Source organism: Protopterus annectens, chromosome 5.part0, assembly GCF_019279795.1.
Source record: "Protopterus annectens isolate FY-2018-M chromosome 5.part0, PAN1.0, whole genome shotgun sequence".
NCBI classification, from domain to species: domain Eukaryota; kingdom Metazoa; phylum Chordata; order Ceratodontiformes; family Protopteridae; genus Protopterus; species Protopterus annectens.
This window is the reverse complement of record NC_056735.1, coordinates 769,943,584-769,961,049: the sequence shown is the minus strand read 5'-3', so window position 1 is coordinate 769,961,049 and position 17,466 is coordinate 769,943,584. Positions and strand designations below refer to the sequence as shown.

The window sequence follows — 17,466 nt, the reverse complement described above, 5'->3', positions numbered from 1 at the left end:
CAAAAGCGCCTCACTGACGACCGCCTAACCCGAAGCTGGCTCTGGCTGCAACGTGTCCTGTTTGGACCTCGGAGGCCTGTCCTTGTCTTTGCGCTTCTTCTGAAATCCAGTAGTCTGTTCCGACGACATTCTATAATTAAATCGCCTACCAAAGTAATTCAAGGCCCAATCGTACCTACGCTTGATAGTGCGAGAATTAAACCTGGCACAGAACAGACAACAAGAAACGTCGTGGTCAGGGCCTAAGCAAGGTAGACAGTAAGAGTGGAAATCTTTATGAGGTATTTGTTTTCCACACGATACACAATTATTAACTTTTTCTGACATGAAAAAGTTTCAGCTTTGAGAAGAGAAGTAAAAACTTCGGACCGATGACAATCACACCACGTTGTCTTGAAAATGCCAACCAACAACTAGCGAACTGCTTTGTACCGCACGGCAAGAAACACTGGAGAAGATGGCGTCGGCTGTCGGCCTTATACCCATAAGCTCTGACGTCAGGGTTCTAGCTGATACAGCCGATGCCGGACCAGACTTTGATATTCTGGCCGAACTCGGGCTGCCTGCCGGCAGGAATACCCTACAGTTATGACTGCAACAGTGAAACACGAAGAACATCCCTGTAATATCTTTCTGGCTTACTAAGAGCCGGAGGCAGGGAATCAGGAGCCATGCTTGATTCAGAAAACACAAACCATGTCTAATACAGGAGGTACAGCCAAAGGCCTATGCTGACGAAGAAGAAAATCCCTAAGCCTCTTTTTTGATTCAGAGAAGTCCTAACTCTCCCAGTGATAATGTTCCCTTAAAGTATGCAAAGTTTCTCCAAAAGAGTAATCTTCAGGAGGAGATGCAGATGGGATGCATTCTTCTGCATCAGAATCCTCATAGGGTGGAAGGGAAAATTCCTGATCAGAAGAAATGGAAACCTGATCGGAAGATTCATAATCAGTGTCTTACCTATGCTTCTTAGAAGGGGGGGGGGGTTGGGAACCCCTGATCAAGGTAATTAAGTCCTCAGCCATTTTGATCATCTGTTTTTTAGGCATAGGGGGCCAGAGCAGGTGGCTCATGCATCAGTTTTTTAGACAGAAGATTCTTTTGACCTTGTTTTTGAGGCTGGCGGTTTTATATAAAAATGTTGAGGCCTGAAAACACCCTCAGAAGCCAGTGCCTGCTCAGCGGCTCTGGACCCATCCAAGGGAGAGGCATCCACGGGTTCAATACTCTGAGAATCTCACGGCATACCGGACTCCGAATGGGTCTCGGTAGAGGCCTGCAACTCAAAAGTAGCGGGTACCAGGGGCTGCAAAAGCACCTCACTGAGTACCGGCAAACCGGCGAATGGCTTAGGAGAAGCTTCTTTGTCGGTTTTGGACCTCAACGGTCTGTCTCGTGTCTTTTTCTTTGCGTTTTTTCTGAACTCCAGTAGTCGGATTACTAATCGACATTTCAAGATAATTAAATCTTGATCCAAAATATTTAGAAGCAAAACTATACTGACGCTTAACAGTGCGTTGGTTAAATCTAGCACAAAACCGACAGCAAGGCCCGTTATGATCTGGGCCTAGGCAAGGAATACAGTATAAATGAAAATCCTTATGAGGTATTTGCTTCCCACAAGTAATGCAATTATTAACTTTTACTGACATCGGTAAGGAGCAAGAAAAAGTTTCCCCAATGGGGTACTTAGCTTTAGCTTGAAGACTTTGATTCTGAAACTCGAATGCGAAAATTTCAGGAGTTGACCGACCGGCACTTGCGAACTGCTTCTGCTTCGGGCACCACGTGGCAAGAAAGACTGAATAAAATGGTGTCGGCTGCATGTTTTATACCCCTGACGATCTGACGTCATGGAAGAGGAGACAGCAACCGACGCAGGATCCAAGACTTTGTCATTCAGGCCGACTGAGGGCAACCTGCCAGCAGATTACCTAAATGTAATGACTGCAACAGTGAAACATGAAGAACATCCACAAACGGGATTGAATGTTGTTATTGTTTGTTTTTCAGCTTTTCCCGGTTAGGGGTCACCACAGCAGAACTCCAGTCCGTTAATGATTGGCAGTAGGTTTTTACGGTGCCGAGTTGCCAGCTCGACGCCCAACCTTCAACTAAGGCATGCCCATTCACGCATGTCTTTCGCAATGCCACTCGACCGCGGGTAGGACATGCAGACTCCACACAGAAGGCACTCCCTGCTCTCCAGCCGAGAATCGAACGGGAGAACCTCTTGCTGTGAGGCAACAACGCTATGCTGCCCCACTGCGAATATCCAACCTCTGGAAATTATCTGAAGCACCCAATGGTCTGATGAAATGGACTCCCATGCCACGAGGTGCAATGACAGGCGACGCCAGACTGCATCCAGAGCAGAGCAGTCGGGCAACCCCTCAGGATTGCTGTGCAGGCCTGTCCAAAAACGGCTCTCGAGACCCAAAATTCCTTGGACCCCCTCTGCCTCTGGGCCGGCATCTATCCTGTCCCCCTCTGCCTCTAGGGGAAGAAGAGCCCTAAGTGTCCCATGAATACTGAGACTTCTGTAACCACATCTTCTTTTGCCCTCGATGATTCTGGTTAAAGGATGTTTGTGGGTTTGAGAAGCAGATTCCGATGGCAGACAGTGTCTTCCTATTTTTCTCACTCTGGACCAAGGTGTCTTAGATGGTCATGCCCAAGAGGGAAGAGCCGTCATACAAGGCATTTGCAAAAGATGCCTTGAAGGGCTCCGTGAACTGACACAATCTGAGCCAGGTGTTACACCTCATGGGCAAGCCAGACCCAGCCGCCCTAGCCACTCCTTTGGTCACGTGTGAGAGGAGTCTCATAGACATGTTTGAAACCACTGTTAAGGTAGCCATCCTCACGGAGAATGCAGCCCTGTCCTCCTGCGACATGGAATTTAAGGAAGACTCAGCCAGTTCCTTAACCAGGTCATGCAGTAGTCTAGTAATGTGGGCCAGATAGTTCAGCACCCTGATATTAAAGGTCACTTCCACATAAACCCGCTTCCCTAGGCAATCCCATCATCCTAGACTCCCGGTCAGGATGGACCAAGGAACTCTTCCTGGGCTACTTCAGTTTTGGTGGCAGCTGCTACCACCACAGCGTCTACAGGGGACGCTTTATTCCAAGCCGGCCTGTCTGCAAGGGGACTCAATATTTTGTCCGGGCATTTTGGGATTGGCTCCACAGTGTCTGGCTCCTTCCAAGCCTGCGAGGTGACCACGTCTACTAAAGGATCTGTGGGAGGGGACACCCAGGAAGTAGACGGGCCAGTGCTGAAAGCCTCCAGGAACATGGATTCGTCAGAGGAAGGTTTTGGGGCGGACCAACCTCCCCGCTGGTGCAAGATTTCCATGATGTCTCCGAAGGAGATATCCTCGGGAGGTGATCTGGAGGAACCTTCCCAATCATCCAAATCAGTGTCCTCAGTGAGGGACTCCAGGGAGGAGTCCAAGTGCCGCCTCTTGCACGTATGCTTGAGATTAACCTCTCCGGTGGGGCTTTCCCGGAGGGAACTCGCAAACCACTTGTTCCTCGGGGGGAACTGCCTGGGGCTCCTCAAGCACAGGCTGTCCCTGTGGTAAAATGATGGGATTCACACACAAAGCAGAAGGAGTCGGGGCAGAGTCCAAAGATATAGTCAGGGGCCTCGATCCATTGGAGAGAACCCTTTCAATAACATCTAACGCCGAGGGAGAGTGAGCTTCCTGGGACACCATTAAGGGAACCGCTCTCCCCAGATCCGATGCGGAAATCAGAGCAGGGGCCCGAAGTAGACTGCCCTCCAAGTAGGGGTCTGTGACCCAACAAGGTCAGAACCGATGGAAACAGATTCACCTCCCTCAGATCAGACACCCAGGCTTTCACTCAGAGAGCCACTCTGATCTGAACTAGTTGGATTTGACACACTCCGGGGCAGCTGCCGGCGTCGAGGAGACAGGTACGGTTGGTGCTGACCCCCTTAACTAGAGGCACTCTCTTACCAATGTACTCCAAAACTGAGGGTCGGATCGGAGAAGGAGATATAGGTGTAAAGAAGGGAAGCGAGCTCTCCCCTCCAGAGGGAGAAGGGTCCGGCAAGACTCCTATCTGAATTTGTGTGGGAATAAATCTCTGCATCATTTTATCTATGTCGACTTCAGAGAGATTGTGGATAGACAGCGACGAAAACACGGTCTCCGACCTGGCGGGTCGAAGAACCCAGGCTCTAGATGGTGGTCTGGGCTCCTCCAGCTCCAGAGAAAATCTAGATCCGAGCAGAGGGGCGCCACGGTCCCTAGGCTGAACTTTGGTAGGAGGTCTGGTCGGTGCCAAAAGGTGGGGTACCTCTTTCTCTTCTCAGGTCTGTGTTCTCTCTCCTTCTCGCTGCCTTTTCTACACTCCGCTTCCACAGGCTTAGAGGCAGGAGGATGAGTCCCAGCCTGGGAGGGAGGGAGAAGGAAGGACAGGAGTAGAAGGAGAGGCGGTCACAGCAACAGCTGTGACCGAAGCAGAAGAGGAGGTGGCTGCCTCTGTAGAAGGGAGCAGGCCCTGCTTAACTAATTTGGCCCTCCGATCCTTAAGGACACGCGGGTTAAAACCCGTGCAAATAGAGCAGTCATTGGCTAAATGGGCCGCACCCAAACAAAGCACACAGAGTGTGGCCATCAGCAGGTGACAATTTGTGGCCACACTCAGTGCATCTTTTGAAAGCTTGTTTAGGGAGATCAGACATTTCACTAAACAATAACAAATTTTCAAGAAACACACTCCACTCACCACACACTCAGGCAAGCACAAAGAAGGCTGAGGGCGGAGGGGAAAGCTAACTACCACAAACTATCTATCTATCTAAAAACTAAGAAACAAACCCTAAACCCGCCGCACCAGCGAAGGGGAGGAAGAGAGGAAACCTATACTATCAAGCACACACACAAAAAACACTAATCACTTAGGAAACACCTACACACAATTTGGAGCTCAAGAATCACAATGCGTTGGATAGCTGTAGCAAATGAGATCTGAGGGTTGGAAGGTAGTGGTGGTGTATTATGGGTAATGGGAGGAGCTTAGAGCAGACGCTTGTGAAGTTGCCAGCTCGGATCCGGTACCCACAGGTTGAAGATCAAATGAAGTAAACTACTTCAGATTTATAATTCAAAGTGGAAATGGATGATGATGAAACAGGAGGGAAGCACAAGAAACAAGGAGAGACTGGGATTTTGGATGCAGACCTTTAAGGAGAATAACAGTAATCATACAGAATATTATATTCATAAAGTAGCAGAAAGTATACTAAGAACTAAGCCAACACGGGAATGGAGAAAGGAGATTCTGCAGATAGGGATGACTACAACTAGGGATATAGAAAATAGGCAAGAGGGGCTGGAATTTACTGGAGAAAACTGGCAAAGCAACCAACATATTGGGAGCAAATAAGAGAGGGAAAGATAACAGAATGGGAAAACTTCAAGAATTTATTTGGACTGCAGGTTAGAGATTGCATTCCCTATCAAGGATTTAATATTAAAATATAGGCAAAGAGAAAGAAATGGGGGCATCTTAAACGAAAGATCAGCACTGGTACAGCTTTTAATAGAACCTAGAACAGAAGCTGCCATTAAAAAAGGAATAATTATATAGTATATAAAATATTGCATGACACCTATAAGAATCAATCAGAGGAGATTAGAAAGGACTGGGAAGAAAGAGACTGGATAAGCAATTCACAAAAACAATGGAATGATATATGTACGACTCCCAAATATGCAACAAAATCTAGAAGGTTTAGGATTTTTGGTTGGAAATGTTTACATATACAGTGGATATAAAAAGTGTACACACCCCTGTTAATATGCCAGGTTTTTGTGATATAAAAAAATGAGACCACAATAAATCATTTCAAAACTTTTTCCACCTTTAATGTGACCTATAACCTATATAATTCAATTGAAAAACAAACAAATCTGCTAGGGTAAGAAAATATAAAAAATAAAAAATGTACAATAAGCTGGTTGCATAAGTGTGCACACACAAACTAATACTTTGTTGAAGCACCTTTTGATTTAATTACAGCATTCAGTCTTCTTGGGTATGAGTCTATCATCATGGCGCATCCTGACTTGGCAATATTTGCTCACTCTTCCTTGCAAAAGTACTCCAAATCTGTCAGATTGTGAGGGCATCTCTTGTGCCCAGCCCTCTTCAGGTCACTCAACAGATTTTCTATTGGATTTAGGTCTGGGCTCTGCCTGGGCCATTCCAAAACTTTAATTTTCTTCTGGTGAAGCCATTATTTTGTTGATTTGGATGTATGCCTGGGGGTCATTGTCGTGGTGAAAGGTGAAACTCCTCTTCATCTTTAGCTTTATAACAGATGCATGAAGGTTTTGGGCCAAAAGTGAGTGACATTTGGAACTGTTCTTAATTCCTTCCACCTTGACTAAAGCTCCAGTTCCAGCTGAAGAAAATCAACCCCAAAGCATGATACTGCCACCACCATGCTTCACCATGGGGATGGTGTTCTTCTGGTGATGTGAAGTGTTGTTTGTGTGCCAAACGTACCTTTTGGAATTGTGGCCACAAATTTCAACTTTGGTCTCATCAGACCATAACACATTTTCCCACATGCTTTTGACAGACTTGATGCATTGTTTTGCAAATTTTAGCCAGACCTGAATGTTTTTCTGTGTAAAAAAAAAGGCCTCCGTCTTGCAACCATACACCATAGGCCAGACATATGGAGAACAGGAGATTGTTGTCACATGTAATACACAACCAGTACTTGCCAGAAATTCCTGCAGCTCCTTCAGTCTTGCTATAGGTCTCTTGAAAGCCTCCCTGACCAGTTTTCATTATGTCTTTTCATCAATTTTGGAGGGGCGTCCAGTTCTTTGCAACGTCACTGCTGTCCCATATTTTCCCCACTTTTTGAGGACTGTCTTCACTGCGTTTCATGGCATATCCAATGCTGTGGAAATTTTTTTTGTACCCTTCTCCTGACCGATAACCTTTCAACAATGAGATCCCTTTGATGCTTTGTAAGCTCTCTGTGAACCATGGTTTTTGCTGTAGCAGGCAACTGAATAATGTTAGGAAAATCCTACTAGGACAGCTGAACTTTATTTGGGGTTAATCAGAGTCTCTTTAATTGATGGCAGGTGTGCTCCCAAGAAGACTGAATACTGTAATTAAAGCAAAAGGTGCTTCAACAAAGTATTAGTTTAAGGGTATGCACACTTATGCAACCAGCTTACTGTATGCTTTTTATTTTTTATATTTTCCCCTAACAGATTTGTTTGTTTTTCAACTGAACTGTACTGATTATAGGTCACATTAAAGTTTGGAAAACTTTAGAAATGATTTATTGTGGTGTCATTTTTTTATATCACAAGAACCTGGCATTTTAACAGAGACGTGTGCACTTTTTATATCCACTGTATATTTTTATACTGCAAGAAGACTTTTTCCTCAGATAGGCAGCAAATGTTGGAGGTGTGATGGGGAAGAAAGAGGTAATTGGGAACATATTTTCTGGAAGTGCTGTGAGTTGGCAGACTTTAAGGATTCCCTGCGGAATGCACTGTTGGAGATGCTGGGTGGGCAGATTGGTGTGACAAGGGAGATCATTTTTCTGAGCATTGATACAGAATCGGAACTGCCTAGACTTGGGTAAGGCCTTGCTGTTTCTAATTTTGGTGGGTGTCAAAAAAAAAAAAAAAAAAACAATTACTAGAAAAGGGAAGTCAAAGTCTAAACCAACTATACTAGAAGTAGTGAATATGGTAACAGAGATAACACAACTGAATTGAGATCTTTAGAAAAGGGCAGGAATAAACTACATAGGAAAAAAACAGGAATTGTGGGAATACCACACACAGAGATGGAATGAGGTTTAAAAGAAGGCAGGACTTAAATGCGTTATGTAATGTCTGACTGAAAATGATTGGGTACACTATAAGTGATGTACAATATTTGCAGCTGGGAGTGTGTCAGTATGGTTTGTGATGTAAAATGCTTGCAACTAGGACTGTGTCTGTGTGGTTTGTTTTCATTTAAATAAATGCATGATTGCTCATGACTATGTTGTAAGTGATGGTTTGATAACTACGTTTTTTGTTAAAAAAGGGCAAGAATTGAATAATGTATGTAATATTACTTAGGTTATATGATATATAGCAATACATGTTAAATATAATGTTTGCAAACATGAACTTGTTAATACAGTTTGATTGCTTTTATATAAATGTAAAGCTGCCTGTGTCACAAGTGTTAATTCAGTAAAGGTGTTAAAATGAAGAAACTAGAGAAAATTAAATTATTAGTATTTGGAAAAAAACATTACATAAATCCAGAGCAAGACAAAAAGGTGTTTCAAATACTAAAAACGTTTTACAGATTAATCTAAAATGAAAGCTATAGTGTTACATTATACTCAAAGATATGGCCTGTACATAAATATCCTCCTTCTGAAGGCATAAAAAATTAAATATTTAGGAATATGGCTAAAGCAAGATGTAGAACAGGTTGCTAAAGACATGCGAGGGGAGATGACTCAGAGAGTAAAGAGAAATGAAAAGATCAAATTCCAAGTGCTGAAAATGTTTTTAGGTCTACTTATGTTACATGTAGAGATGGCTTTCTTCTATTAGCCAAAAGAAGAGATATGGCACACTATTAGAGTTTGTCAATGAAATGCAGATCCTTCTACCTACCAACAGTGTCAGCATCGCAGTACATACCTCCCAGTGCCAACACAAAGCAAGAGCAAAACTATAAGTCTATAAATGCTTTGCAAAATCAAAATCCTGATTGAGTACATATAACAGGTGACTTCAATCAGGCAAACCTGAAAACAGTCCTACCTCAGTACTTCCAGTAGGCAGACTTCGCAACCAGAAGGGAGAATACACTGGACAAGGTCTATATAAATATTAAGCTAGCATTTAAGGCAGTACCTCACCACCACTTGGGTAACCCAGATCACTTTGTCATTATGCTACTACCACTGTACAGACCACAGTTGACCAGGGGGAAATCAGTGAAGCAAGTGAGAGTATGGCCAGAGGGCCTACAAGACTGTTTTGAGATTACAAACTGGAACATCTTCAAGAAGGCAGCCACAGTAAACCAACACATCAAGCTGGAGGAGTACACTGAATCAGTGATGGGTTACATCTCAAAATGTGTTGACGATGTGACAGCCACCAAAAGCAACATCACAAGAGCCAACCAGAAACCCTGGCTAACAAGTTAAGTGTATGAGCTCCTCAAAACAAAGAGTGTGACATTCAAGTCTGGTAATAAAAAGGCTCTCAGAATGGCCAGATCTCAATTAAACAAAGGAGTGAAGAAGGCTAAATGCAAATATGGTCAAAAGATCACGAGCCACTTCACTGAACAAAAGGACCCCAGGTGCCTGTGGCAAGGTATCCTGTCTATAACAGATTACAGGTCCCTATCTTCACAGTGTGATGACAAGGCATTCCAAAAACAAGCTCAACATCTACTTCAGTAGGTTTGAGGAAGGGAACAAGATAGCAGCAGAGAAAATCAACAACTAGAGAAGAGGAAGAGCTCAGGCTCAAACCTGCTGATGTCAGAAGGACCCTACGAAAAGTTAACCCCAGGAAAGCAGCTGGGCCTGATAACATTCTTGGAAGAGTGCTCAGAGACTGTGCGGACCAGCTAACAAATGTACTCAAAGGCATCTTCAACAACTCCGAGTCAAGCCATTGTGCCCAAATGTTTCAAATACACAAACATTGTACCACTGCCACAGTCATCACCACCTGTTAGCCTAAATTACTATTGTCCCGCCGTAGCTCTCACCTCCGCTGTGATGAAATGCTTTGAGAGACTGATCAGATGTCATAACATCCGAACTACCTGCAGACTTCAATCCACTCCAGTTTGCATACAGACCCAATCGCTCCACAAGAAATGCCATTTCTTTGGCACTCCACTAATCGCTGGAACACCTGGAGAACAAGAATAGCCATGTGAGGCTACTTTTTATCAACTTCAGTTCAGCTTTCAATACAGTCATTCCGCAAAATCTGATCAGAAAGCTGGTTCAACTGGGCATCAGCACTCCACTACGCAACTGGTTTCTGGACTTTCTTATAGATAGACTCCAGAAAGTGTTCATAGGCAAGAATACATGGGAGACCATCAACCTGAGCACTGGAGTCTCACAGGGATGTCTCCTAAGCCCCCTGCTTTCCAACATACTAACCCACGACTCTACTGCCAAGTACAGTTCAAACCATATCATCAAATTTGCAGATGATACAACAGTTGTGGGCCTCATTAGGAAAGATGACGAGATAGCCTACAGACAGGAAGTGAATCAGTTCAAAAGTTGGTGTTACAGCAATAATCTTACACTAAATGTCAACAAGACCAAAGAAATATTTGTGAACTACAGGAAGAGCAATAGACAGCACTCTCTACTCATAATTAATGAAGAAACAGTTGAGAGAGTAAATAGCGCAAAATTCCTGGGGGTGCACATTGCAGTAGACTTGACATGGTCAACCAACACAAATTCCATCATTAAGGCAGCACACCAATGGCTTCACTTCTTGCAAAGGTTAAGGAGAGCAAACCTACCATCAACGGCTCTCAACCTTATACACTGGGACCATCGAAAGTGTACTGACAAACAGCTTTGCAATATGGTATGGAAGCTGCTATGCTTCAGAGCACCAGTCCCTCCACAGGGTAGTGAAAGCAGCTGAGAGGATTATCAGGAACTCCATCCAATCCACACAAGACCTGCACATGTCCAGATGCCTCAGCAGGGCAAGGAAAATAACCAGGGATAGCACTCATCCTGCTTACAAGCTGTTCTCACATTTAACATCAGGAAGGCATTTTCAAAGCATACTCTCCAAAGTCACGAGATTCAGAAACAGCTTTTTTCCACTAGCCATCAGGTTACTGAACTCTAGGAATAGTACCCTTTACACTGGACATTAAAGCAGTAATCCAAAAATACTGAGAAGTTTCTATAGTGCAATATGTAAAACAAGGTCTTACCTGCACCCAGACAACAAAGTGAGCAGTAATCAAAGTGAACTGTCTTACTGTGCTATATAAATGTAGGCCTCAAATCAATCGCTTAAGTGCAATTTTTCCAATGAAAATAAGCTAATGACCTAGTAATGAGTGACAATCTGTTAAATCAGTGCAATAATGCAAGTATTTATTATTGTTATGTTTGTGTCAACAGAATTTTGTGCATTATCGTCATGTTAAATGTTGTCTATGTATTGCATGCACATTGAGCCCAAAGAAACGTAATTTTACTTGGTTTGCACTTGTGCGAATCGAACTGACAACAAAGTTTACTTTGACTATTACCAAGGAAACAAAAAAATAATAATCTAGGACAATGCAAAAGCAAAAGTGCAAGGAGAGAAGCTGGCTTCACCAAAAGAGTAAGGGGCTGGAACTGCCATATTTAAACGAATGTTATAAAGCAACACAGTTAAGATTAATATATCTAGTTCAGTTCCAGTCACACAGTCCTAAATGGAAGCAATATGATAATGAATTGGGGGTGGGGTGGAAATTATAACAGAACAAAGAAGGTTCTGGACAGAAGTAGAAAAGGAAGCTAAAGAACAATATGTCCAACAAAATATGCATCAGGCTATAAAGCAAATACTAAATTACAAAGAGGTGAGAGATTGGAAAAAAAGGATAGGGCCAACAGGTTATACAACTGACAAGACTAGAAAAGGAATTAAAGCTAATATCAGTGCAACTTAGAAATGGAAAAACACCAAAGTTTGGGGAAGAAATGACAAACTTTATACAAATAAGGAGTTGGGTTGATGCTAGTCAGACTTCTGGACTACAAAGAAACAGAGCCAGTGGTACATATGGGGGTTGAAATTGAAGACACAGTTAAAGACACTGCTATACATACTAGATTTTTAAGAGTCTAGGACTCAAATCTGCAACATACAAAAAGGCGATAAGCAGGACATGTAAGATTTTTAACAGAAGTGAATACAAATTGGATGAAATTAAAGATAGAGTGGCACAAAATACTAGATATACAGCATATTCCACTGGATCCTAAATATGCTACTAAATCTAGAGGATTAACTATTTTGGTGGAAACTGCCTTAAAGGCTAGTTCTCTACACATTATTCATGACAAAATGTTCAGGCAAAGTGATGGTTTATGCTGGAGATGTAACTGACAGGAATCTTTATTTTGTAAATACTTGGAATTGGAATGATATACACTTGAATTAAAGATAACTGTAATTATTACTGTGGTAGAAGAGTTAAGCCTGAGAAAGGAAATTATGTAACTAAGTTGATAAAATAAGACATGTCCAATGTTTTAAAAGCCCTAATTTCTTTGTGATGATAGTTGAAAAAAAGTTATTACAATAAAATGGAAAAACAGCGATAAACTCAAGACCAGTGAAGTTAAAGAAATGATTACAAAAATTAAAGGAAGATGGAAATGAAAGACTATGGAAGAAGAAAGGGGGATGTTTTTACTAAGCAAATGAAACATATGAGAACAATACATCATAACCATTACCTAGAAAAATAGTAAAATTAAATACAGAAGATGCAGGTTTGAATATGCCCTGTCAAGACAGTAAAGATGACGAAGATGCTCCTTTATAATCCTCTCAAATTAAGCAGATGACTTAAGTACAACTACTTTAAAATGCATTCAAGTTATACAAAGGTTGATGTTGTTGGAAAGAATAGAATGATTAAATCAGAAAATAATAGAATTACATAATGGATAAACTGCATATAAAGAGTTATAACTTAAACATCACTGTCACTATTTTGAGTGAATAACTAAAAAACGTTGGGAATGATAGCCTAGCTGAAATCAGGTACACTACTTAATCATAGTGACAAACTACTATAACAACAGCAATTGTCAGTGCATAATGAAATGGTGTATCATGCACAAGGACTACATATTATGTAAGCAAATTAAAGAAAGCATATGTCTTATTTACCTTGAAGGTTTACATACAGTTCCATAAAATATCTTCCAGAAATCTTTGTCTACCAGAAGCAGGTTCCCTCTAATGATGGCACACAATAATCCAAAACCTTTAGATTCAGTCTGCTGAGAACTTATGCTACGCAGTGTAACAGACCATATCCTGGTCCAAAGCTTTTGCAAGTCCAGTCTTTGTCCTTCTCGCAGAGTTGCCTTCTTACTCTGGCAAATAGCCAATTCAGTGAAACACCTTAATACATAAGGTGTTCTCGCCCCTCGTCTTTGCTGGCACAACAGCTGGTGTAGAACAGTCAAAAGTGGAGCAAGTTCAGAGGCAGGTAGGCTTGAAGGATATTTTGCTACTAAGGAACATGTGATCTGCAACCTAAGGAAACAAAACAAAAATCAAATGAAAGGTAAAACATTGAAACTGCAGAAAAGTCACTGCTCTGATTTATTTTTGACAGCAAGGTAGAAGAAAAACTTAACTGTATTCTTTATCCCTCACACTGAGGTGATAGTCTCAAAATTAATTTTCAAAAATAGAAGTCCTTAGACAATTCAGCTAGAGAAAGTTAGGTAGTCACATTTTCAGTATGAATTTCCCTACAAAGCCTAGACAGTACAGCTGTGTAAGTAAGTTTACCTTAACAGTGGAAGTTCTACTAGATCACTGATGCAGTAGCCTAAGCTAATTGGGTTACATCCTTCCATGGATATGACTAACATAGCCACTCAAGTCAAAGAGGGACCCAGGTTTACAAGGGTCTTGGGTGACTGACAGAGCAGCCAGGAAGGATGGACATGCCCATCCTAGATGAAAGGGAGCTCATCAATGATGCTCCTTAAGGGTAGGTGTGGCCCAAAGACAGGAATTACGTTTCGATGAAGTCAGTGAGCATGGGAGTCGGGGAAAGGGAGTGGGTATAAAAGTAACTTCCCCATTGATAGAAACACAGACAGTCAAGCCCCTAGGATGCCCTCAGGATCCACAACCTCACAATACAACATTAAGTCTGGGGAGGGGGTAGGAGAATGGCTGGTACACCTGTTGTGAACGTGGAACACTGGGGACTGGGCCAGTAGGATGAAGTCCAAGGGGCCGATAAAAAAAAACAAACAACTTGAATAGCTTTTCAAAGCTCGATGGCACCTTCTCTTTGCTCCAATTGCCAGAATCTCAACTACAGCTCCATATAAAAGGCAGAAGAGGATAGAGTTTGATAATCTAGATTTAGCTTTATGGTAAATAACCAACTTTTGTATCTAGAATGAACCGGACCATCCTCTTCAGACTACAGGTCAGTCTCCTTCTCTACTCGCTGAATGGGATCATGAAAGAACTACACTCGACACAGTGGCCCCAAAGGATTATCTACACCTTAGCTCTCATATCCAGCTTAAAAGTATGCACAAAAACTCATACTGCAGTTGCACAAACATCATTTAAAGACACATTCTTAAAATAAGCCTGAGATGTAGTCATCACTCAATATGTGTAGGAATTCAAGCCAGAGACTTTCTGTATTAACATGACAGAATTTAATGCACTTTGAAAAACACATGGAAAAAATATCATCATTTTGGAACCGAATAAGCTAGAGGTAATGGGCAAGAATAATTGCAAATCTTAAAAGACTCGTCTTCTTTGCATAAGATTTCGGCTATCTATGGACAGCCAATCAACTTAAAGTTGCTCCTTTTTACTGGAAAAAAAAAACAAGACAGGAACAATGACGGCACTGTACACAATTTGTTTCATGGTTACTTTTCACATAAATATAAGATTTGCCCTCAAGACCACTTTCTCCTTGTGAAATATCACATAAACAGAATCTACACAGATGTTTTATAATCTGAGATCCTTCTGTCTGAAATAACCCCCTCCATAATGATTAGCTTCTCTAACATTTACAAAAAAAAAAAAAAAAAAAATCGCTCAGTACTTCATGTGTTTATTTATCAAAAAGTAGTTCAACTTTTTCATTCCTCTCTAAACCAGGACTTCATCACAACAAAGAAAATATCACCTCCCTGTTTTTAATACAATCCTTCAAGCCCCACTAACCAATTAAAATAAATCTTTATAGACATTTAAAACTACTGCAATATAGACTTGTTTGCAAAAGTGAAGAATCTACAGCATAATGTAAAAAATGCACAAATATATGAAATTTTTATAAACTATTTTTTTAAATAATAATAATTAAACAATTACTAGCAGTGAACAAAAACAATGAACCCAAAATACATACATCTCCTTGCATTTATTTAATATCCAACCAGATCCCATTTAAACTATTTACTTTTATGGTTAAAATACTATAAATAGATAAATTAACATGGATTCCAGGGGTCTCTGATGCATTTAACAAAATATACCAATGTAATCCTCAGGTCCCCAAAAATTTCTCCCAGTTTCTACCTCTAATTCTTAGTAGCCTTCTCTAAAACATAACAAAATAAGCTTCTTAAAACCTTGACATTTTTGAGAGTGAACACGCAAAGCATTTCTGTCACTTTTCCTAAGAGCTTAAATGGGTTAATAAATTCTATTTTTCAAGAAGTGTCTCATATTTCCAACATAAGAGGTATGTTACATATGTGGCCACTTAAAACACCTCTACAATACCACAGTTAAATCTCCCATTATTTACTATAGTCCAAGGACAAAATCACGAAGAACTGTACCCATACTGTCATTAATGTATCAACAGTATGAACATGCCCCACATTTAAACATCCCTTTTTATTACTACTATTAGGCACATGATTAATATTATTACTGCCTTCTAAAAACAATTTAACATTCCTTCCCTTTTGTGCACTATATTACGGCCCTTCTCCAATTTTCAATCCAGTTTCAAGGTTTAGATAACTTCAACTCAATTTTTACTTAAATTAGATTTTATTTCATTCACCCCCTTCCAAAGGGCAACATCACAGTTTTACTAAAAATCATCTTTTACTTTTCTGTCTACACATCCCAGGAATGTTTTAACAGACTGAAAACTACTACTCATTTTTGTATTCACCTCTTTGTAAATAACATCTGCCATATCTGCTGGACATTCTCTTTCAATAAACATTATCCTTAGTTTTTCCATTTCTGTTTTAGAATCATCTTCTGTAACAATCCTGGATAATCTTACTATCTATCCCTTTACTAAAATTTTCTCTTGCCCCAAAGGATGGCTACTATTTAAATCTAAATAACTATTAGAGAAAGTTAACTTTCTAAAAATGTATGACTCGTATCGACCATCTTGTTTTTCTTCATAGTTACATCCAAATAATTTAAACTTTCCTTATTCCATTTTAATGCAAAACTAAAAAAGATGTAGTTTGATTTATATATCACAAAATTTGCTCAGTTTTTCAAAATCCTCCCGTCACATCATGAAACTATCATCCAAAAATCTAAACTATCTGTAAATATATTGGTTATACCCTGACAGGAAACATAACTGGTTTCCCACTAACAAAGGACAACATTTGCAAAGATCGGGACTGCTGCCTCTTGTGACAGATTGCTTGCTTGAACCAAAGCTTCATAAAACCACACTAAACCAGTATCACACGGTATGACCTAGAATAGATACTTAACATCTGCCCCTACTAAAATTCCATTTACTTGGAATTCACTTTCACCAACTTCTTAAAAACGCCAAGAATAAATCAATACATATTTTTTTTGTCTTTAAAACACATCCTATTAACATAAAAAATGACATACTTAGCCAGAGGTTCAGTCCTGGATTCATCTGACTGCATAACTGGCCTCAAAGATGAGTCCAAAGCATTTTTGTGCACTTTGGGGATACCAAATATTGAAGGCAAGGGGTTTATTAAAAAAATATTCAAATATTTTAACACAAATGTTGTTCACTAACAAATCAATTGTACACCAAGAAATGTTAACTTCATTCAATGATGCAGACACAAAAAAGCACAATTATGCAAGTAATGAAGCATCTTATTAGAATTCACATAATTGTACATTACCACCCCATCCTCTTTGTCCAGTTTCACAACCAGTATAGAACAATTACTTAAGTCATTCAGTAAGAGTTTTTTATCGGCTGACAAATTATACAATCTATAAGCTCTTTTGCTGTTTTTAAAATTATAAATGTCTTATGTCCTTGTTCTCATAATTCTTCACATAATGCTATTGATAGAATTAAAGGGGGGGTTAACTTACTTGTATGGGGGAGGTTATGACCACAGTTGATTAATTTATTAATTTTCCATACAAGAGAAGCTCAAGCTTCAATTTCCTGTGTAACATTTGCAACTTTTTCAGTTGGAAAAATTATATACCCACTGAAAAAAAACAGAATTTATCAACAGACATATGTTGTTAGGAAAAGGGGCAACTAAATTGCTTTGAGTTTTCATGCTCAAAAATGTCAAGGTTTTAAGAGGTTTATTTTTATATATTAGAGAAGGTTTACTAAAAATGTCATAGGTGGAAACTGGTT

At 40.5% G+C, this 17,466-nt stretch overlaps 1 protein-coding gene across 3 annotated transcripts in view; it reads right to left on the bottom strand.

Annotated features, from left to right (window-relative positions):
• ATM (ATM serine/threonine kinase) overlaps window positions 1-17,466 on the bottom strand; it is a 3,174,581-nt gene that overhangs the window by 2,727,059 nt on the left and 430,056 nt on the right. For all 3 annotated transcript variants that reach the window (XM_044072618.1, XM_044072619.1, XM_044072620.1), the window contains one exon: window positions 12,996-13,367. In XM_044072618.1, coding sequence (XP_043928553.1) covers window positions 12,996-13,367 — 372 coding nt within the window. The remainder of the gene's footprint in view (window positions 1-12,995; window positions 13,368-17,466) is intronic.